At 45.7% G+C, this 23,590-nt stretch overlaps 1 protein-coding gene across 20 annotated transcripts in view; it reads left to right on the top strand.

Moving 5' to 3' along the window:
• rims2a (regulating synaptic membrane exocytosis 2a) overlaps window positions 1-22,983 on the top strand; it is a 125,181-nt gene extending 102,198 nt beyond the window's left edge. For 12 of the 20 annotated variants that reach the window (XM_076012639.1, XM_076012645.1, XM_076012642.1 and 9 more), the window contains 6 exons: window positions 5,847-6,091; window positions 19,158-19,299; window positions 19,411-19,523; window positions 19,876-19,977; window positions 20,069-20,208; window positions 20,295-22,983. In XM_076012639.1, the coding sequence (XP_075868754.1) occupies window positions 5,847-6,091; window positions 19,158-19,299; window positions 19,411-19,523; window positions 19,876-19,977; window positions 20,069-20,208; window positions 20,295-20,498 (946 nt within the window). In that variant the 3' untranslated portion in view covers window positions 20,499-22,983. The remainder of the gene's footprint in view (window positions 1-5,846; window positions 6,092-19,157; window positions 19,300-19,410; window positions 19,524-19,875; window positions 19,978-20,068; window positions 20,209-20,294) is intronic. The other 8 variants (XM_076012652.1, XM_076012649.1, XM_076012656.1 and 5 more) reach the window with 3 other exon arrangements.
• Window positions 22,984-23,590: the final 607 nt, after the last annotated feature.

Raw genomic sequence — 23,590 nt, 5'->3', positions numbered from 1 at the left:
TTGCTGAAGAAACGCTGAGCTCGGCCTCCTAATAAGATGTCTTCTCCATCTAATCACATTCACAGCAGGATTCGAGCGAGTGCACGTTTAGATAAAAGCAATAGGCTCTCGCGTCGGGGGCGATTAAGGAAGACCCCGGTCAGTGCATGTGCGAGGGGGTGGGGGATGAGGAGTGGGATGGGGGAGCTCAGAAATGTGAGCAAGTTCACAGGGAAGATGAACGTTGTCTGTGTCCTCTGCAGCTTCTGTTGCTTTACTGGCTGTTGCATTGTTGTTGTCGTCTCTGTGCTTCCTCGTGCCGTCCTCGGCCCCTCAGTCACTCTGTTCCTCGTTACCGTCGTCATGCAATCTTTTCATGTTACCTCCGGCCGGTCGTCCAGTTTCTGTCTGAGTCACAGCACAGCCCTCAGCCTGCCACCCGATGAACAGTTCACTTTCAGTCAGGGCGATAAAAAGAATTCCATTCAGAATCTCTGCGATGATCTTGTTGAAAATATTTTGACCACGCTGTAAGTTGACCAACATGAATTTAAGTTCATGTCTTCCTGACTGACTGAAGGTGAACTGGATCTGTCCTGCTGCTATTTGTGTGATCAAACCCTGTTTTCCTTCATGACAGCAACAGTATATGTTTTTACACTGCGTCTGCCCTCCGCCTTGGACAATTTAATGATGGATTCCTTTCTTTTCTTTTGTCTTTTAATGCTAATGTGAGCACTGCATTTGTGCAAATTTCGCAAATTATGTAGCCATGCAATTAGCCTTTTTTTTTTTAAATAATTGTGTGTCTCACAGTCAGCCTCTAGCAGTTTAAAAAAGCTCCAAATCATATTTTCCCAGAATATAATATATTTATAAAAGATATTTAATTTACAGTTTTAATCCTTTTTTCTTAAAGATGAAACTCAGTTCTCAAAGTTCTACTCGATCTTAATAGTTGAAAAATAGTTTAATTTAGCTTATCTGAAAATATATTGGATATTTGAATATACTTATATTATTTTCTGAAAATAATATAAGGAAAACCCCTGCTAATCGCTAAAATAGATTTAGCTATTTAGATTATTTACATTTAATATGTTTGGTTAGTTGGGTTCTTATGAAGTTTCACAATCCAGACTGGGACTTTCCAATGCCTTTCTCTTATTTCAAAAATTAAAGAGGAAGAAGAAGAAGCCTTTATTAATCTCAAATTGGGTAAATAATTACAGCAACAATACATTGCAAAAGAAGGAAAATTGTATTAGTAAAATAAGAAAGAAATAATAAAATAAAAATATTGATAGTGTCAGAAAGGATAAAAACTTAATCAAGGCAATGGTTCAAATGATTCTTTTGCTCTCCATCGTACGGTTAGTTCGCTCTTTGAACGGCACACTGACGATAAATCACGAGGTGGCATTTACGTCTAATCTAGTGAATAAAATTCCAACTCATCCACTGGGGGAGCCCTGGGGCCGGGCCGAGAGTGCGACTCACCTCGGGGTGATACGAGGGCCTTTCACTCCTCCGCTAATGTGCGTACGAAAGGCCTCCGAGCTGCGTTTACTTGTGACTCATCTTCTATGTATTGAGGTCACAGTGTAAATATGCATCTGCTGCACATTCAAAAAGCCCCTTTCGGCATTGGCTGGCCACGCGAACACCACGGTAGCCACAGACCAGGAGCACACACACACACACACACACACACACACACACACACATGCACACGCACGCACGTGTCTTCAAGCCGATGCCGCATTCAGGGTGTTTGCGAGGAAGATTTCCATCAGCGTGTGTTTTTTCTTTCTTTTCGCCCTCCGTGCCGTGACCGCTTCAACAGCCTGCCACTTCTGCAGATAATCCGAACATTTCAGCGCCAGCCGCAGCCTTTATTAACTTCAGCCTTAATTGAAAAAACTTGGAGACATGTTGGCAGGCGCGTACAGATACTAATGCCGTGAGCCACGGCCACCGTTGCCATGGAAACATTTGCTTCTGCACCACATGTTAAAGAAGCAGCGTGTGTGAAAGGGCAGCGCGATGAAAGGGATCTATAGAGGAGCGCGGCGTGCACGTTAAACACACGCACGTGCACAGAGGAGACGAGAAAGGAAGAGCTGCTGTACGATCAAATGAGTGTTTATTTGCTATGTGACATTGTTCTTTGGCAAAGTTTAATAGAGAACAATGTTTTGTTCATTCATTTGTTCAAATGCAACATTTCTGGACAAATATTATTATAAGGATTTTGTAAAAAAAAAAATGTTGTATGTCTCCACACTGATGACTCAAGGTCACTCTGTGGATTTACTAGATTGTTTCTTTACAGTATTTTGATTATCCGGTGTGACGAGTGGACGGCGTCAGCACTTTGGGGCGACAAATAGGATAGATGGGGGGTTTAGGTGGGGGGGGGGGGGGAATCCAGGTTCTGTTTTTGCCTGGGGAACATCTTGGCCTAGATGAAAATGCCCGGTGAGCAATCTGCATGATGAGGTACATTGTGTTCTTTGGGCTGAGGTTGAAAACCAGAGAGATCCCCAGAGTCCCAGATTTCCGAGCAGGCACATTAACGCAGCGAGAGCCAAGACCTGTTCGCAGTACAGTAATGACGGCCGGTGGTGGAGGAGACTGTGAGCTGACGGTGGAGGGTAAACATTCCCATTTTTCTCTTTTGTTTTTTTATTTTTTTGAGACAGTGGGTGGGTGAGAGAGTGTACCGTTTTTTTTTTTTTCCAGTCAGTCTGGTGAGAGCAGTTCATCCCGTCGGGCCAGGAAGTATCCTGCTCGACACCCATTTGGCCTCCTTCCTTGACCCACATTCTAGTGTTCTTCAGTCAATGTTCAACTGTTGGCACAGTGTGTCTGTCGAACTAGATCATTTCTTCCACCAGACTGTGATTCACGGAATAACCGTCACACTTGTGACTCTTTTTCTAATCTGTCCTCACTAAAACATTCAACTATAATCTCTTTGTTTGCATCAGTTCCCAGGAGGCAGCAGCGCCCCCTATCTTCCCGACCTTAGCGCGGCGGCGCCGGCCATTGCTGGACCACGCCGTGCTGTGATGATAGCGAAAGGGCGCGTTTCAGAATGTCACCTCTGCCACGCGGACGGGTGGCATTCAGGCTTCAAACCAATCAAAAGCACCAGACCTCCAATAAGCATTCAGTAATTCGGTTGAGCACAGGTTGCACCAGCCACCAGCATAAACAAAGGGGCTCATCATACAGTCTTTATTCTCCGCACGCGTTTACTTCACACGAGTGCCCCGGTCATCTGAGCTCCGTATAATCAGGCATTATTGGCCATACAGTCATTTTCACTTATCCTGTCGCCTCATTGGCTGATTGCCAGGGTCCAGCGTGTCCAGGGCCAGACTCTGATGAAGCCTCGTTGAAATAATCGATTGAGTCTGTTGTCAAATTGCATTGATTCTCTCCCATTTTACTCAGCCGGCCGATCCATAGGTTGTCTTTACGCTGCGGTATACGTAGTAAAGGGTCAGTAGCTCTGACTAATGAGTAGCAGCCCGAGGGCAGCGCTCGTAACTTAGCCCGTTAGCCGTACAAGCCTGCGATGCAGACTGTAATCGTTCTCTCAGAGACAGGTTTTTTTATTTTTTTCTTAATCTCCCCGAAGAGCTAAAATAAGAGCTCCATTAAAAATGGCCTCTTTTCTCGAGAAGCAGGAGAACAAAGCCGATGAGAGGCCGACTAACTTGCAAAGACGCAGAGAAATTTCCCATGAAGTCGTCTCCGTCATCGTTACGCTATGGTGGAGAAAAAAAAAAAAAAGGGTTTTGGACACCTCGTGCATTTTGTGATGTATTGTATTGGGCGAAGAATCAGTCGTAAGTCTCCCAGTGCAGTTTATTTTAGCGCAGTCGCCATCACGTTTCCACGTGCTGCACGTGCGCTGCTCTGTCCAGCTCAGAACTGGATGTTTCAGCAAGATGACGTCCCTGAGAGTGCAAGTTTTCTTATTTTTTCTATAAACACATCATGTCTTTGTGTTTGTGTGCCTTTCATGCAAAAAAAAAAAAAAATTGTGAGTGTCCAAGAAATCCACAAAGGCACTTTGAGATATACTTGGCCAAAGCTTTTAGAATTATGTTTACTGTGAAAAAATTATTTTTGCTGAACTGTTCTACAAAAAAAAAAACTAAACTAAAAGGGCGTATGGGGGAAAAAAGCAAGCAAGTAAATTGTCAGACTGATTATAAGATCGAATTGTAGCCACACTGCTGCACATTCAGGAGGGAAAAGCTGCTGTTGTTTTACCTGATGGCTTTTAAATAAACAAACAAACAGTAATAATAATAATAATTTTATTATTATTATTATTATTATTATTATTATTATTATTATTATTATAATAATAATAATAATAATAATAATAATAATAATAATAATAATAATAATAATATAAAGAGCGATCATGCCTCCATTTAACTTGAGATTATTTAGCCACATTTAGCCACATCCTTTTTTTGCCGTGTCTTGGCAGCGTCGAGTGTCCCGCCGGTCACACGATCTGCTTTTGTTTTGGCAGCGACTTGAAAACGCTGGCGCGGGAGCCACAGTCATAGACGAGCTACAATGGCTGCACAAACACTGGGAGCGGAGCGAGCGCCAACTTTCCACAGGGACTTTGAAAGTGTCTGGCTCTCTGCTCGGACATGTTGCTGAATTTCAGTCTGCTTTCTAACTGGCCGTCCACCAGCGGGCCGACGGTCCTCCAACTCTCACTCGCGCCGCGGCTCAGAGCTCAGGGCCCAAATTCAAGCATCCGGCTGGAGCCTTTTCAGCGTCCTCGCCCCTCCCATCCCGCTGAACTACATTCGGTCGTTAGCGTGTCAGTCAGTGACTGCGGCGGAGAGGCTGGCGAAGGCCAAGCGGGACAGGCTGATTACTCGTAAACACGCATGCGAGCGATGTGGGTTTTAAACTTTAAATAAAGTCAGGCTGGAAAATGTTTTCTTTTTTTTTTTCTTCGCTCGGAAGCCGGTCGTGTTTTCCCCACCGCTCGTCAAAAGCGAATTCAGAACGTAAACATGTTCGTTTAGAACAGGCTTGGGCAAACTGCGGCCCGGGGGCCATATGTGGCCCGTTAAGCTTTTTAATGCGGCCCGCCGAACTTGAAGGAATTATGTTAACAGTAAGTAAGTCATAAAATAGCTCTATTTCATCTTTTTTCAGTGTTTTAAGAGTCATTTCAATAAAGAGCTAAATGCATTTCCAATAAACAATAAAGCACATGTTTTCTACATGTCCCATGATATATTTGTTTTTCCTATGAGGTGTGTCACCTAAACACTCCGTCCATCTGCTCCTGCTCCGGCCCCTCTGTCAAATTTTACAACCCATTGTGGCCCCACAAGTCAAAGAGTTTGCCCAAAAACAAAAGTTGGAGAGAGAAAAAGAACAACTCTCCAAAAAAAATAAAACTTTAGGTGCTCAAAGCAGGAAAAAAAAAAGTATTTTGGTAATGGAAAACTTAAACATGTAATTGCATTTAAATACAAAAAAAAAAACTGTTTATTGCAACATATGCAGTGCATTAACTATGAATCCTTGACCTCAGCTATACTGTAAGTCATGAAGTCCTGGAGCTGAACTCTGTCCTTGTGTCTTCTCCACATCTCCTCTGTCCTCTCACTCTGTCTTCACCTCCCCTCCCTGCGACTCTCTCTCTCTCTCTCTCTCTCTCTCTCTCTCTCGCTATCTCTGACCCTTCACCTCTCTCCGCTGTCCTCGCATGCCCTACCCTCTACCCCCCCACCACCTCTCCCACCACCACCACCACCGCCACCACTCCCCTCCTCTCCCTGCGACTCTCGATGGCGCCGGCTGACCAGTGACTTTGCATCCAAAATGAAAAACAGGCAGATGGGCTCGTCGGGTGGCGTCAACATGACCAAGAGCACGAGTGTCAGCGGCGACATGTGCAACCTGGAGAAGACAGACGGCAGCCAGTCGGACACGGCGGTGGGCACGGTAGGCACCGACGACAAGAAGCGGCGCTCCAGCATCGGTGCCAAAATGCAGGCCATGGTGGGCATCTCGCGCAAGAGCCGGAGCACCTCGCAGCTCAGCCAGACAGGTAGGCTGAGAAACCCCAGCGCTGTTCCATGTGCGTCCTTTTGCGTGTCCTGTGTGCGTTTGTGTGTCTCTCTGTTCTTTTCTTGTCTTAATGCCTCACGTTCTAACCCTGCTGCTCCTTTGCCCTCCACTCCCGCCCTCTAGACGGATCCACTTCCTCCTAACGTGATATTTTCCTCTATCCTTTAGGAAACAGCTTCTCCTGGAAATTCCCTAAAGCTCTCTTCCTCATTTTTCAGTCTGTTTTTGTTGTTATTGTTGCACTGCTGTTTTTTTTGTTTTTTTTTCTTTACAAGCACTGGCAAGGAGTCGTGGCGCTTTGGTTGGGATTCGTGATTTCGTTTGGGGGGGCGGGGGGGAACGTGTTAGCGCAGCAGCTGCGCTAGTCGCTACCTCAGCCTGTGGCAGGTCACGTTTTGTCACCATTTTCACGACCTGCCGCTGCGGTGTGATTTCTCGCCGCCACAGTCTGCCGGTGGCCTCCGCTCGTTTCTGCCCGGTCTGTCTGAGAGCGCATGCGAGTGCATCTGTGATGTTTGCTCTTTGGAGCTCTGTGTGTGAAGTGTACGACGGGGAGTCGGAGGTATCGACAGTTCAGCGGCTCTTTTTGAAAAAAAAAAAAAACATGCAGCGTGTGTGGGCGTCTGACCTGCGGAGGCCTGGTCTCACTAATGCGAAGGCCAATTGATTTATTTTCCCTCGGCAGATGTGTCCGTCTGGCACATCTCGGTCCGCATTAGACCCATTCATGTCATCACTAATTACAAGGTCGGAAAAGATAAATGAGTTTCCTTGTAATGGCATCAAGGCTGAGACGAGATAAGATGTGAGGAGAGGAGAGGAGATGCATAACAGTATAGCACAACTTGAAGACTGATCCTGAAGAAAATAAGATAACGTCCAAATACAAAAAAACTCAAACCCAATACATATGCATATATATATATATATATATGTGTGTGTATACATGTGTATATATGTATGTATACACGCACACACACACACACACATATAAATATATGTATGTGTACATATATATATATATATATATGTGTGTATACCCATATACACACATTTACTCGTATATATACCTATAAATGTGTGTATATGTTTTTATATGCACATATATAGTACATATATACACATATATGTATGTATATATATTTTTTTTTTTCTCCACCTGTTTTCTTTTCGTGTCAGTCTAACATGCCGGTTTCAATTCTGTGTTGTTTTTTTCCCCATGTGCCAATTGTCGCTGCCACTGTGAGAGCCCTGTGAGGAATCACTATCGGCGCTCCCTGAGCAGATGTGTCTGGATTGGGTGGCAGGGAGGCAGAGGGCAAGGAGATGGATGTGGAAGTGGATGTATGGTGAGGTGGAAGGAGGCGAGGCGGCGGCGGGCGCTCACGTGGCGCTCCAACGCCCCCCGGCTCGTGATTTGACTGGCACATGGCGCCGCTCCGCCATCTCCCTGCGCTGATGCTGCCCTTCTGATAACGCGCCGTCCAATCGATGCAGATTAGATCATTTCCCCTGGCATAAGTGTTCATTTCTTGCATGTGAGCAAAGCAAAGCCGCTTTGCAAAGTCCTGCGTAGTTTTTCTCCTCTGTTCAGCAGATGACCTTTAAAGAAAATCATAAAAACAATCGCGCATCTTAATAACAACATTTTTATCCTCTCAATTAATGAATGCACTGTTTAACGTGTGACAGGGGCGACTTAGACACACTGACAAGCACCTTTTCCTCACAAACAGCCTCCGCGCAGCCCGAATCTCCCAGCTCTATTAATATTTCACTCTGTGCTTCCAAGTGCATTAGATGGAGTTTGCTAGCGCGTGAGCGCATCTTTCAATATTTGAGATCCTTGTTTGGTGTGTCGCACGAGCACAAACGCTGCCTTTTGCCCTACTTCGCTGCCCCCCCATCCCTCTCACCCCCCCAATCCCAAGAGGCTTGGGACGTGATTGGAAGGCGCGCGTGTTCAAAGGGAGGTCAATTCTTAAGAGGCCGGGAGGAGGGGCTCCGGTGGCGAAAGAGCACAAACACGGGTCAGTCAGATGGAACGGATGTGCTTCCAATTTGTGTGAGCAGACTGCATGTTTTTTGTCCTCGCAGGGAAAAAGCTTCCTTCATTTTTAAGCAAACATCAAAATCCAATTACCTCCACGGTGGACGTGTTGGTGTCCACTTTGTTTTTCATGTCCTTACTGTTATTTCACTTTGACATGAACCCAGTGTGACACGAGGAACATATCTGGTATCTGGTTGTTTCCATTGCCATAGTATTACACACAGTAATATAATTATTTTAAAAGTCACTAATGCAAAAAAAATAAACTTATTATATCCCTCGTTGATACTGTAGAGGTCTAGTTTTAAAATATCTAATTGTTTCGCATTATGTGCCTGATTCATGATGGATGTAGGTAACCTGATTGCAAAGACTAACAGGCTAAATGTGTATTAAACGGATATACAGTATAAAAAGTACAAGTATGTCATGATATCATACTGGGGCATTCAGGTTAAACAACAATAAAAAAAAAATAATTAAAAACTTTAATGAGGTATTTAAGCACGAGGCAAACTCTGTGACCTGTCAAAGCAAACGCGTGTTCTTGAAAATTGGATTTTAATTTGTTTTTTAAATTGTGAGATGATAAATCGTGAGATGTGAGAATGTGGCCATTTAAGTGAAAAACAAAACAAGAAAAACACTGTTTATGGGTGCTTGTGAGCGAGCAGAAACAAGTAAAGCTATGCTGAATTGTTTGCCTTAGAGTCAGCAGTCCTGTTGTCCCTGGCACATTCTGTATTATGCTCCATGCACTGGGCCTCTATTCCTTTTCCCAGCTGCCACTGTGCCGCCTCACAGCCTGACTCAGCTGAAAGCGCTCAGTAACACCCGGACACTGAAGGCTTTTGAAGAGCATGTCTTAGCTCTTTCATGCATGCATTTCAATATTCTCTTCGGATTGACGTCCGGAAAAAAAGGCCCCATTACTCCCATCATACAGTACAATTAAGTGCGTTTGATATTTATGGCAGGACCCTTAATCATATCAAAATGTATTCATATAATTCTGCTGGTCGCGTCTGTGGTCCTCTGCTGCTATGACTCATTTCTGGCTTGCTTTTAAGCCTATTGGTTACACTATTTCAGTTTTGTTTGTATTGTTTTGCTGACATGATGTCTTTAACTCAGGACAAAGCGCTTCCTCAACATCGTCTCGCAGCTTTATGTCAGCACAGCAACCTTCTCAGGCACCGCATTATTTGGTGCTTGACTCTGTTTGTACAGCTAATCGTTTCTTTGTACATCAATCGTTTTCACTTTACATCATGAATAAAACATACATTTAACCAATGTTACTTAGTTATGTTAGTAAAGCTCTGAAGTACGGTGTAAGATATGCAATTACAGTATACGTTTTCTTATGCAATGACATTGTATGCGGGGCTGTGGTATTGAATTGAGTGGCCTGATATATTATGCTATGCTCGGCTACTGTTATGCTATGCTAGGCACTCCGCACTATACTAAAAACCAGTACATAATCAACGCAAAAAAAAAGTTGAACAAAAATGTGTAACGCATCGTGTCTCTCAAATTAATAAACAGATTTACATGGCAGCATTTTAAATGATAACCCCACTTTAATCACTTTGTCCCATAATGTCCCCTGCTTCGGATTTCTAATTGCTAACGCAGTCAGCAGCACGTTCAACAGCAGTATCAGTGTTAGTCAGATGGGGTGACCAGAGCAGGAAATAGAGGAAATTGGGCTGCGATGGGAATAATGGAGTGAGGCTGCCAGCTGTGATAAACAAATAAGAAAGAGATGGAATCAGTGGGGAGGTCTGTCGCTGTGTATTACACACTCTCATCTATTTTCCTCTTATCAAGGGTGCACCCGTGAGTGTCTTTGTGTAGTCCATCCTGTATGTCTCACTTTTCTTCAGTGAAGAATGAATAGGCATTATGAGTTGATGAAGTGAACTGGCACAAAACCTCTCATGTGATCATTTAATTGACTTTTAAATTTCATCTAATTTCCTGTCGTTGCCTCTTTCTTTTTTTCCTGCAATGTCGCGGATTACCTTATTAATGGCTTCAGGGCAGCTGTTTGTGTTGGATGCATCCATACACACATACATAGTGAATCTTGTGCCCCTTTCCACCTCTAAAGTCGTGGCATCACACTTCTGTAGGCCATGAAGTCCTAGTTTCACTGTTGCCTTTGTTTCATTCAGAACGCCGGCTCTGTGTTCAGTGCTATATATATGCTACCTACCTTACAGTCCCCAAAAATAGCCAAATGTGTACATTACAGGGACGCAGGCATCTCTTGCACCTCTCTCTCCGCTGTAGTCTTTTGACGTCAGACAAAGCGGAATGCATGCGGTAAAATAGCTGAACTTTAACCTTTCAGCTCGGGTGATTTATCTTCCGAGTCAGGCTGGGTGCGCATCTCAGCAGCTTCTCCACAACCCGCGGGTGCTAATGAATCTCCTCGGGGGCCCGGGCCAGACGGGCTGTACTCGGGATGATGCATGAAGCAGGTAGAGTCGAGCCTGGGAGAGGTCACAGCTGAACTGCTGCTTTTCTCCCCCAGCCGCTCTTTTACCTGCGCAATTTCCACCTACTGGACTTCATCAAGAGTCCTCCATTGTCTTGTGCCTCGCTTTTTCAACGTCAACTTTTCTAATCTTTGTCACTCAAACCAGTTCTACGCGGACTGAAGCGCGAGCTGAGTTTCAACATGTCTCCAGAGGACTGAGCTCGTGTGATGGCGCCTGACGCTGATCATTCAGTGCGCCCGTATGAGCTTCCAACTCGCTGACCTAATTATATCGGGCGCCATTAATAGATCTACTGAAGCGTGCCTAAAATGAGCTGTCATTAATAACTAAATATGACCTGTAAAATATAAGGAAATTCAAACCTGATTTTCGCTATAAAAGTAGGTAACTTACAAGCGTTTGAAATTTCCCCATCACGTGAAGATGAAAATTTCCTGGTCTTTTCGCCAGGTAGTATTTTCTCAGCTTGCTTGATGACGTTTTGTTATGCTGCATACACATGATACATTGGTAAGTTGGAAGTGACTATGGTGTCTATAGCTTCTCGTGCAACTTTTAAATGTTTAAATGCATGAGTTATCCAAAAACGCTTTCCCCCCCCCCCACCACATATACTGCATGTATGTAAGATTGTAAATTGAAGCAGTGCAGTTCTTATGACACAGTAATTTCAGCACTGCCTTTTGAACTGACTTCACTTTGGCCTTTTTCCTGACGTCACACTGCAGTCTTTTCGAAGAATCCTGCCCAGCCTTTGCAGTGTGGCACTGTGAAAATGTGAAACATTAGAAACGTTAGACCAAGGAATGTTTCACCTTCATGACGCAGGACACGGTGTTTCTCCTAGCAGAAAGGGTTCCTCACATGACGTGCATTAGCCAGGACATTTTTCTCTGCAGAGATTATGTAGGGATCATCATCATCCCTGGACAAAGGCAGGACAATCTGCAGTACAGAAATAAAAGAAAAGATGGCGCCGTGGAAGAACCGCTGATGTTTTACCCAAGAAGGGGAAACATGGACATCGTCATTCCACTTCCAACGTGGTTCAGACCAATTTGTATCCATTTCCGTGAGCTGGGCTGAAAAGCTGTCTCATAAACGCTGCTGTTCGCCCACCAGCTGCTCCTGCTTGCTGCAGTGTGGCTCGTACTTCACAGTCGCGTGCGTGATGCCAGAACTCATTCACAATGTGGCATCTCTCATGTTGCTGCGAGGCTCGTTTATGCATCTAAACATGACGAGAACTGAAGCAACTCAACTTCCCCTGTGCAGTTGTGGTCGTTGGTTTTGTTAAAAACGTAACTTCATCTTTCGACTGTTTATTTATGTTCTAAACTTGAAATGATTGCAGAAGTTTTGTGGGGCTGTCGGCTGAAAGAGGAAACCGTGTGAAACGTACATGAACGCTGAGCACGATGTTCCTGCCCTTTGTTTACAGGATTAAGGCTGCACTAGATTCTTCTTTTAGCAATCTGGATTACTCACTTTATGATGGCATGTTGTTGATGCATGTGACACACTCACAGGCCAATTTTTTGTTTGTTTGCTTTTTTGCTTCGCACCTTTTTGGTTTGGACTGAAATCGCCACCAGTTTCCTTTTATACATGCACACAAAGCTTGGCCTTATCCAGGTTGCTGCTTTGGTTCGCTCAATTAGTCACATGGTCGGTGTTTGCAACCGTGGGTGAGGAAGGGAAGCAGCTGTAGGCATTCCCCTCTGTTGCAATTTATGCGGCCCTACTCACCTCACACCTCCAGTGGAGGTGCAAACCTTTTCACAAGTGTGGAAACAGGATTGCAGGACTCCTTGGCCAACAAACAATCTCTTGCTGTATTCAAAACAACTCTTAGATCGGTTGGGTGGATCGGTCTCAGATGCAGTTGCTTGTACGTCTGACTCGGTCGCACAATTTCAGCTTCACCTTAAGATGTAAGAAGAGCTTTAAGGAGTCGTGTGACTCTTAAAAACGGTTTAAATCAGTTTCCATAAGGTATCCCAGAAAACTGGGCAACAATATAACAGGCAGAACTGTACACACAAATGATTAACCAGTCACTTAGATGTGGCTCATCGAGCTATAAGGACAAACGCATAATAGAAAATCCTCCCCTGCATTTCCATAAATGAACACAATGTTGTCTCCAAACAAGTGCCCTATTGCAGGCGTGTGACAACAGGCACTCTGTGCCACCATTCTGCAAAATCATTGCGCAAGGAAGTGATATGATATCATTGCTTAATTTGCACCTGAGGCCGTTTGCCCGACGGACTGTTTTGAACTGTGAGCCGCGCGTGGAAGGGGAAATGTCACTTCCAGACAGCAGAGCAGCAGGGAATGTAAACAGAGGAGACAGTGTGTGCTTCTACACCTTTGAGTCTCTACCGCTCTGAGTGTGTGCGTTGTGTGCATGTTTAATCGCTCATTTCTGCGTGTTTGCCTTGGCTCATTCATGTGACTGCCGGGGTCGTAGGCCTCCATTAGGCCGTGTTTACAGTGCGCGCAGCCAGAAACGCTCTCTGACGCGTGCTAGCGCTCGGCCTCGTTAATCAAGACTTCCGAAGAGCTTGTGATCCCCGACAACGGCCAGGCCAACCTCAGACTCGACTTCTCGGATCTAACGCCGTGTTGTTGTAGAAGTGGCTGGATTCCACACATTCCTGACCCCTGAGGCGCCTCCACGTTCCCGTCGTCGCAGCCCATCGTGTGCAGGTTTCTCGTAGCTTGGTGCGGGGATGTTGAAGAGTTTGTTGAAATGCCGATGTGTGATGTGCCGACCAGTTGATGGGTTTCCCCTTAAAGGGCAAGTGTGTAAAAATTTGAGATTTTGAGAAGAAACAGCGATGACAGATTTTAGATTGCAGCAGTCGCACGCCCTCTCCTGAGCTTGCCAGCGAACTACAAGATGGATTATCCACACCTGCTTCAATAGAGATATAGTGATGCAAGATGGCAACTAACTGGGAACAAGTTTGTTCTGTATATTCTTATTTATAGATAAGAACCGTTCTACAGGTAGGAAAGCCCAATTACTTTTAATGTACTGCCGGTATACACTTTTATTAATGTGTTTTTGGGCAGTATATTAAGCTTTTACCAATATAAAAATCGTAAGTCAGGCCAAATATGACCCAATGGAACTTTGAAATGGAGCTGGTCTCTGGATGTCAAAATGATGTCAAAGAACAGCAAAGAGGACAGTTTACATACAAACTGTCACTGAGCCAGAACATTTAGAGGTTATCGTGAATGGATCAAACACATGATTTTGTGATATTTTTCAACTGCCACTGAAACACTGAACGGGTGGACGTGTTTAAAAGTTTCAAGCAGGTCAAAGTTTCGCCTGTAAAGATTATGTTGCGTTTTAGTAGCGTTCCAAAATTTCATCTGGAAGCCCAGTAGAGAGAGAAAGAGAGAGATAGAAATAGAAAAAAGTTCATCCCTAAACTTTTCCTCCAAACATCTTTCATTCAGTCACTGTTTGGCACCTCACAGTCCCGTGGGATTCTTCTCCCCACACGCATCTTGAACCGCAACCCCTCAAAGTCTTCGGGGTTGATTTCAGTATTGAGTAGCGCTCGGCAAATAAAAGTTTTCTCGTCTTGTCACGTGAAGTGCACAGCCTCTAGACAGATGCGTACGTGCTGCCGTGAGCAAATCTGTGCTGCTTTAATTAGCCTTTTTTTTCTGCCTCCTTAAGGTTCAGTTTGCCGTGTACAGTGGCTGTGTGACGGCGTTGACGTCTCTTGTGTCGATTCGCTGTGGGTGGATGTGTAAGAATAAACTCCAAAGGTCCAAAAGTTGGCAGCGAGCAACAGCACGCGGCAAATGTGCGATTGCCACGTGCGCCTTGAAGCACTTCACTGGACAGATGTCTGGTCCTTTTTGTGGCTTGCGCCGTGTCATTATTTCTTTCGGTTTGACCACGGTTTTGAGCTGATCACTGTCATCAGCTAGTGTCTTGGCAAAAGAGTTTTTCTCCAAGATTTTACATTGTGTATTAAAGTAAACTCCAAATACATATGTGGACACCTAGAGTGTTTGACTTATTTGGTCCATGTGGGACTTTTTCAAAAATGATTAGTTTGATTTAAATCTTGTTCTTTTGAGAGCTTCTCAGTGGACAATAGGAGGCGAATGGTACAGGTATCCCTCACTCAAAACTCATCAAATACACAATCCAACAACTCCAAAACACTCTTGTTGACATCATCAACACAACCATCCAAGTCCGATATGATCAGATGTTGGCACCTTCTCAACAGTCATATTGTTTTGATCACGCGAGTAGCTGCACTAAAACTTGCACTTTCAATGTCACTCCGCCCAACACATGTGTCTGGTTCCACATTTCTCTTGGCGACAACTGTGTCTTGTATTGTTGCATTATCATCTCAGGTAGTGGTGAATGTGCAGGTCTGCAAGGGCGTTTTGGAGTTTTTGGCTTGTGCATTTGATGAGCTTTGAGGGAGGGAGAACAACTGGCACCGATTGGATGTACTACTACTACTACTCCTACTCAGCAGACTATAAAGATTATGGCAAGAGGCCAATTTGCTGAAATGTTGAACTATCCCTTTAAGTAAATATAAGAGACTAAAATTATCTTACTAAGTGGCCATGTTTAAAAACACAGAAAAATGTAAATACTTAAGATATTTATGTCTTTATTGATATGTAAGGATATATAAAGTGAAAAAATAGTCATCCCAATGGGATCCCAATGGAAAAAACATCTTGAGTTCCCCCCCCCCATAGCAGAGGATTTGAAGCCTGGCTCGCCGAGCTGACCCAGATGAAACCAACAAAATGGATGTCATGTATTAAGTGGCTCCTTGGTGGAAGTAGGTTGCAGCGTCTCTCAGAGCAAAACTTTTCCACAGACGGGCCGCTATATTTAGCCCGCTGTATAGATGGACTGGAGGTTTAGGTTTATTTTATCACATCGCGTTTATTTCTGCCAGTTCTGCATTTTCAGAACGATAACCCGGCAGTCGGTTCATCTGGGTTGCCAATGCGACCCGATTTCAACTCGTATCGCCAGAGAGCCGAGCCTGAAATTTTCTGCGGTAGCTCTCACTTATCATGCCGCTCACGCATTTCTAAAGGCTGCCTGCGAGAAAACAATCGCCTCTTTTGTTGCTACTCGCGGCTGTCGCTCCACTTTCAAATGTTCCACCTGACCTCGTTACTAACGCAGAGGTGTGGGAAATGCATTGGAAAAAATGTCGGCGTTAGACAAAGTCTGACCCTTGTCTAAACAAAGAGCCCCTCTGAGAGTTTGACAGCTCTGGGTTTTTAACCTTATTGATGGAGGATTTCCCGTAATGCAGCATAGCTGCGAGAGAGCTGCGGCTGTGAGAAAGACCTTGGCTGGGTGTTAGGTTGCTTTTTGGGGTTGTTGTTTTTTTTTTTTTTTTTCGCATTTGAATATGATGAATGACCTCTTATTCTTTGCTTGGCCCCCGTGAAAAGTGAGGAAAAGCCGGAGAGGGGCCTCCCTGCCAGCGCGGCGCAGCTCAGCACAGCTGCGGCGCCAGTAGCAGACCCTGGCACGTGAACTTTTAGCGATCGCCATGTGGCTTCGGCTGTCTTGCAGAGTAGCAGAGCTGTTGGCAGACATAATGACAGCTTGTTTTTGCTGGCCTCCGTGGGTGAAGCTGGGAGGGCAAGGGGGGGGAGGGAGGTGGAGAGGGGGAGTCATGGGGGAAGAGAAAGAAGACAGTGATGAATAGAAGAAAGGGAACAAATTGGCACGCGGGTGGTGAAAACGGGTGGGGGGGATGAAAAATGAGTTTTGAGAAATTGGTTAGGAACAGAGGAGGAGGTGGAGGACAAGGAGGGGGAGGAGGAAGAGGAGGAGGGAGGGAGGCTGGGCTCAATGTCTCTGGGTAGAGCTCGTTCAGCCACAGAGGCAGCAGCAGCAGCAGCAAGCGGCAGCCGAGGTGCGCTCGAGCGTCTCATCGGGCTCCCTGATTGGCCGAGCCGCGGTGCAGCTCGCTCCCCCTCCCTCCTCTCCCCTCCTCCCTCCTCGCTCCCCCTCCTCCCCTCTGAAGAAAGAGGCGCAGCGGGGACGTCAGAGCCAGACGGCAACAAGACCGCGGCTGCTGTAGCATCGCTCTGCTGACGCTCCTGCGTGCGACGCGATCCGCTGCGCATCCTGGACACACCGACTGACCCACCGACCCACCGACAGACCGACCACTGCATCTTCCGGCTCGGGAGGGGTAGCGTTAATTATTCTTTGCAAACGGAATCGGAGAAAACCAACGCGTTGAGGAGACGGCCCTGCGGTCGCCATGGGCAGGCAGGGGCACGACACCTCCGCCACATCCGCTCCCGGGATGCGCATCCAGCGCTCCCAGAGCAAGATGAGCCTGTCGGCCTCATTCGAAGCGCTGGCCATCTATTTCCCCTGCATGAACTCCTTCGACGAGGAGGACGAAGGTAAGACGATGCTGCTGCTGCTGCTGCTGCTGCTGCTGAATAGCTGCAGGATTAGTGGGGGGTTGCGGGGAGGCGCAGGGCTGCGTATGATAGCGAGGAAGACGAGGAGGAAGGTACGCGGAGGGATTCAATTAGTCTGAGTGGGGAATGGCGGCGTGCCGGGATGGCCGAGGTCCTGCGAGGAATCTGCTGCTCAGGGGACGGCGACGCTGCTCTGGTGCCGTCTGTTCCGCGCTGGCCTGGCGTTGCTCCGCACAAACGGAGGAGCGAGTGTTGTTTACTAATACGTCCCTCTCACGCGGCGTCCCACCCACCCTCCCCCCCCTCGGCCGGTTTGAACTCTGGCTCTGCCAATGACAACAAAAGGACTCAGCACTGCGGGGTGATTCAGGGCTGCGGAACGTGTGTGTGTGTGTGTGTGTGTGTGTGGGTGCCGGCGTTTATTTATTCTGGGATTACAACATTATTTCTGGGACCCTAAACAGCGCCGGTGACTTGTGTGTCTCTTACACTCGCGCTCCTCCACAGGCTGCCGTCGCTTCCCATTTGGGAGGCCAAGGTGGGGAGAGAAGAAATTGGTGTCGTCGATTTTTGTATTTGCTGCAGAGTACAGTTTTGAAAACTGTGTTTTGTGCATGGCGAGTGTTTCTCTGAGGAAGTTTCACTTAGCGAGGAGGCGTCACGGCTGAGGGTGTAGAGTGCAGTGACCCAGTGATGAGCCGGTGTTATGAACCGAACGGAAACTGCTAAATTTTCTTGTCAGATACTTAAGAAATGTCTCCCGCTGCCAAGATTTTGAAGCAAACGGCAATAAAACTCCCCTCTTTGACAACATTGAGAAACAGGAATTGGACGTGTTCTGGCCCCCGGACCTCCATCATCTCTGGCAGTTTGCTTACACCGACCCTGGCGAACCCGCGCTATTCTTTCACAGTTTCGCCTCCCGCTCCCTTCCGGGCGCTGTGTATTTAACGTTGATTGATAAAGTCTCGCCGAGATGGTCCTTGAGCTGGCGGGCCGCAGGCGTGCGGACGTCAGCCCGAGAGGCTTGCCGCTCTGCCTCCCATTGTTACGTGTCAAGAGCCGGAAAGAGGAGGCGGAAGGCGGCCGAACGGCTGAGATTTCAAGAATGAATGGCCTTCGCCACCGTTTATGCGAGCGCCAGATAGAACGCAGGGGCCGTATCTCCTCGCCTCAGCCTGAGACTGGGAGGCGAGACTGGGAGGCGAGGCTGGAGAGGGCCGTCGACGACAGCAGGCCCGCCTGAAAGGCCTCCGTTCAGGATTGTGGTTAAATACTGGGATTGCTTTGAGGGAAAACAACAGAAGGTCTGCGGATCACGAACAGTTTGTCTCTCAGAGCGTTGAAACAACAGGCTCAGTATTTTCACTTTCATGCCGTTGTCTGCTGCTGCCCTCTGGGGAAAAAAAAATCTTCAACTCATTTTGGGTTTAATACGTCACAAGCAAAAACGGAAAGATGTGCATTCAAACGAGCACACAAGGTTGCCAAATAAAAAAATTAGAAAGCACGATCGCCGACACTATGCACAGGTTTTTTCACACGGTAGCTACGAGTGCCCATGTCCCCCCGGTGGCAGCCACGTGGCCCTGCACGCAGGCTGTTGGGGAGGCTGGGGCGGAGATGAGCAGCGGCCGCGGCTAATGGGGGGAGTCAGCTGTCACCTCGGATCAGCAGCGACGGGCCGGGCAGACGCCGGGTGTTTGTAGGTGGAGCGCCGACTCACCGCGGTGTTGCCGCGGGCGGACCGCGGCGGTGCTCCGCTCCTGAGAGTCACACTCTCACGGCGGCTTTTGACCACCACTCCTCCGTGGGCGGAAAACAGTTTCATTCACAAAGACATTTTGTTGTGTGTTGTTTTGTTTTTTTCCCCCTTTTCTGCAATGATTTTTCTAAGCTGGAGCAAAAAAAAAAAAAAAAAAGATCCACTTGCAGTGATTGATTCGCCCTTTCTCCTCCCCCTCTCCTCCCTCTTCTCCCCTTTTCCCGTGTGTCTTTGCGCACAGAAGCAGGAGGCAAGAAGCTGCGCAGCACCATCCAGAGGAGCACAGAGACGGGCCTGGCGGTGGAGATGAGGAGCAGGATGACTCGGCAGGCCAGCAGGGAGTCCACCGACGGCAGCATGAACAGCTACAGCTCCGAGGGAAAGTAAGGACCATCGATCGGCTCCGTCGTTCTCGATGTTTGTTGCCTACCAGAGAAGCTGCACTGGTCGTCACTCTCTGATAAACACTTGTGACCTTCTCCTCCTCCCTTTAGTCTCATCTTCCCTGGTGTGCGGCTCTCCTCGGACGCCCAGTTCAGTGACTTCCTGGATGGTCTCGGCCCCGCCCAGCTGGTGGGACGACAGACGCTGGCCACTCCGCCGATGGGTGAGGATCCACCGTCCGCCGCTGCACCTGATCCTACCCGACCCCAATCCACTGTGCTTTTCAGTATTGTTAAATTAGCTGTGTTTCCATTACCCCTAGAATTGCGCAAAACCTAAATATCGCAATAAAAGCTGGTCATGGAAACACCTAACCTTGGAAAAACCTCTCAAATATTGCTAAATGTTTTTTGCGCTTCTGCGCTTCACACCATTCAATGGAAACGCAGTGCAATGCAAATCGCAATTGTACTTTGTCGAATTCTAGAAATATCGCTTTTATCTTGCGAAAAACTGTAATGGAAACGCAACTATAACTTTGTGAGAAACGCTAAATTGTGTTTGCTGCACTTCAGGTGATATCCAGATTGGGATGGTGGAGAAGAAAGGCGCGCTGGAGGTGGAGGTCATCCGAGCCCGTGGCCTTGTGGGGAAACCAGGTTCTAAGGCACTGCCAGGTGAGATGGTCTCTTCCAGACGTCTGGAATTCAGAGAAAATGTTCAAACGTGGCGATGACGGAGCGCTAACATTTTCCGGCCTCCCCTCAGCACCCTACGTCAAGGTCTACCTTCTGGAAAATGGAGCCTGCATAGCCAAAAAGAAAACAAAAGTAGCAAGAAAAACCTTGGATCCTCTTTACCAGCAGCAACTGCCGTTTGAAGAGAATCCAGCAGGGAAGGTTTTACAGGTACGACTGGTGGGGCTCCTTTGTTTGGTCCGACCTGAAGCGTCTTATTGTCTCACTGTTCCTCTCCGTGCTCCTCCTCCCTGCAGGTCATTGTTTGGGGCGACTACGGACGCATGGACCACAAATCCTTCATGGGAGCAGTTCAGATACTGTTAGACGAGCTGGACCTGTCCAACATGGTGATTGGCTGGTACAAGCTCTTCCCTCCTTCCTCGCTGGTGGACCCAACTCTGGCCCCACTGACAAGAAGAGCTTCCCAATCCTCACTGGACAGTTTCTCTCGATCATAGCAGCGTGTTGCGGACTGATTAGCGTTGTTGTAGCAGCCAGTGTCGCGGATTACAGGTCACGCCACCCCGGTTACAATGCATGCTTGATGTTGTGTCTTCTGAGCCTGTTTCTAGGGGTGCGAAAAAAAAAAGAAGAAAGCAAACAAACAAAACAAACAACGTGATCCTGTCGTTTTAAGCAAAAACACCGTGCATTTGGTGCACGCGGCAAAAAAGCGCGTTGCAAGCACCTGAGCGGAGCCGGGAACGGCCGGCCGTCGTTATTGTTTGGAGGAAGCCTGAGTGAACTCCTTAGCACGAGGAATCCATCAGTTCCAGGTTTTCATCCAATTCGAAGCCATTGGGGTCAGCGCTGGGAACCGCTTAACACGTTCTACAGAAGCCCTTTTTTTCGAATGAAGAGTAAATGTTTCTGCTTTGACTTTTGTTTTTGGGTTCTTTTTTTTTTTCCGTTTCCATTTCCTTTCTTTTTGTTTCTCTTTGTCGGTGTACTCGTATCTGAAGAGGGTTGACGGTGTTTTATAGCCAGACGCTTGGTCACGCCGCGTCGACACTCGCGCCCCGTGTCGGTGGAGGTTCTGAGGCCGTCACTTCCAGAGAACCGCCCCTAACAAATCCCCCTGCATCCTCTGGGTTTGTGGAGTCGGTCAAACCGTCAGAGGAGAATCTCCCAGTTAGACGTCAATGTTAAAAAAAAAAAAAAAAGAGGCAATACTGAAAAAGCTACCACCAACACTGCAGAATAAACAGTAATGACCCAAAACCCTGCGGAAAGATGTACAATCTACCATCGGTTTTTTTTTTTCTCTGTTGATATCTTGTATGAAAATTAAGAGATTTTTTTTTTTTTCAGTTTTTTTTTCAGTTTTTAGTTAATTTGCATGGACACAAATTTAGCTGAATTTAAAAAAAAGGAAAAAGAAAATTATTTTCTTGAGGCTGCAACTTGCAAAAAAGATGAAGAAAAATAAAACAGATCAGCCATTTTCAACAATTTATATTATTTTTAAAGATAAATTTCACTAGTGCATGGTTTTCAAGGGGAGTGAATGCAACATCTCGACAAAAAAAGACATTGTTCTCATTGTTTAGACCATTCATGAGTCTGTATTGCGCAGACGTGCAGATAAGGGAAACTTAAAGGAAACGTTTGGAGTTATTTAATAGAAAATGTTTATGTGACAAAAAGTGATAATGAAAATAAATGTAAAAAATTATTTATTTCATTGTACAAGGCTCCTGCCTTATCAAGATAAACATTATGTGCAAATTGTACATGTTTCTCTTTTTCTTCCTTGTCCCAGGGTACTTCTCATTGTTCTCACTGTCCAGTCCCCTGATATTGTCCAGATTTTAGGACTGTTGGTTATTTTACAGTTCTGTATTGTTTCAGTATGTAATTTATGTTAAGTTTGATTTCTTTAACAAGCATGTTGAAAAGGATTTTCTGCAACATGGCTTGGGCACACCTTACAGTAACTCAGCATGTTTTGATAAAGATGATATTTGGAATTTTTGCAGTTTCTTGTACAGTGCATGTCAGCTTCATTAAGTTTCCCCCCTCACCTTAAATTGAACTCGACAGCAAAACAAATTAGTTCTTGGTCTTTCGAGACCATTTATTGAAGTTTGAAAAGAAAAAACAAAAACAAAAACAAAAAAACATTCCACCCCCAGTGTCATAATTACTTTCAGGTTTTCAAGAGAAAAAAAAATGACAAGGAAAATATTTTATATTTAAAGGAGGTTGATGAAACAGTTGTGATTGCAAGTGTATTTCATTTCAGTATTGTTGACAAACATGCAAAAATAATCTGTATTGGTACTGCAAGAGGTCTATGCCTAACCAAGTGGCAGCAAACATGCCAGAGATGTATGTTGCTGTGGTTAAATCTTACAGGCACTGTTTATGAAGATGAGCTAATCACGAGTTGAAATATCAAGGGATATTGCCACAAATGTTTTTTTTTTCTTGTTTTAATGAAATGAAATTAATTTACTATATTTTTGTTAATTTTATTTAAAAGCCAAGACCAGTTTATTTTTTATTTTCTATTTTTAGTAATTATAAATACTTCTCTTGTCCGGGAGGTATATGAAGCTTAGAGTTGCAGTATGTCTGAATGAAATTAAAATGAGGCATTGTTCCTTTTCCATTTGACAAAAAAAATATGTTTTAATGTCCAAGAAAATCTGTACGTAGTTACAGTATACATTTTCATTTTCATTGTACATACCTTAAGATGTCAGAATTAAAATTTTAAAAAAAGAAGCTACCATGAATAGATTGATAGACTGGAAGGGGAAAAATGCCTCACACGATGACAAAGACATATGTTATTTATCCTTTTGAATGCCTTTTCATTTTCTCTTTTTGGTGCAATGTGTTAATGCCAAGGCTATGTCTTGGTTAAGTATGGTTGAGTACAGAGATTTATGTAAGTTATTTTTCAAATTAAAAATAAAAAATTGATAATACACTGATGCCAAGTGTTGGGTGGTGATGACGTTCAAATCAATGCACATCCACGATGCATCCTCGGTGAATAATGATTCCAAGCAGGACCACTTTGCCGAAGAAAACAAACATTTTTTGTATGGGCATCATGCATGGTCCCACTAAATACAATCAGAAATGTAACGGGAACAGTAGCAGCAAGAGGTTACGCAGTAGGGTTTGCACAGCAGCAAGCAGAGGAAGCAGCGCTGACGAACCAGCAAAGGCTGTTAAAAATTAAGTTGTCCTGGTTAAGCTGAGGAGGAAATCAGCTGAGTGTCAGCTGATCTAGGCTGAGTCTGACAGCCAAAGCAGGCAGCACGACAGCTGGCTTGACTCTGTGGCCTGGCTGAATCAGCCACAGTGCTTGTGTTGATTGAGATTTTAGTCTTTCCAGGTCAGGACAGCACTTCCTGCCGTCAAAAATCTCCTTGACCTGTTTAAGATCTTATCAGGTTTATCAGTCATCAAAATCCTCATTCACTTCTCCACAACGTGCATGTTTCCCATGTCATTTTCTTGTGTTGGCATCAAAAATTGCCAAAGCAATTCTCAGGCCTACACTCTAAGTGTCATTTCATCTGCGTTGTTCTAC

This window comes from Nelusetta ayraudi, unplaced genomic scaffold (assembly GCF_046127955.1).
Source record: "Nelusetta ayraudi isolate G7.1 ecotype Tasmania unplaced genomic scaffold, CSIRO-AGI_Nayr_v1 ptg000136l, whole genome shotgun sequence".
NCBI lineage: Eukaryota > Metazoa > Chordata > Actinopteri > Tetraodontiformes > Monacanthidae > Nelusetta > Nelusetta ayraudi.
The sequence above is the reverse complement of the archived record's forward strand: the minus strand, read 5'-3'. Positions and strand labels throughout refer to the sequence as shown.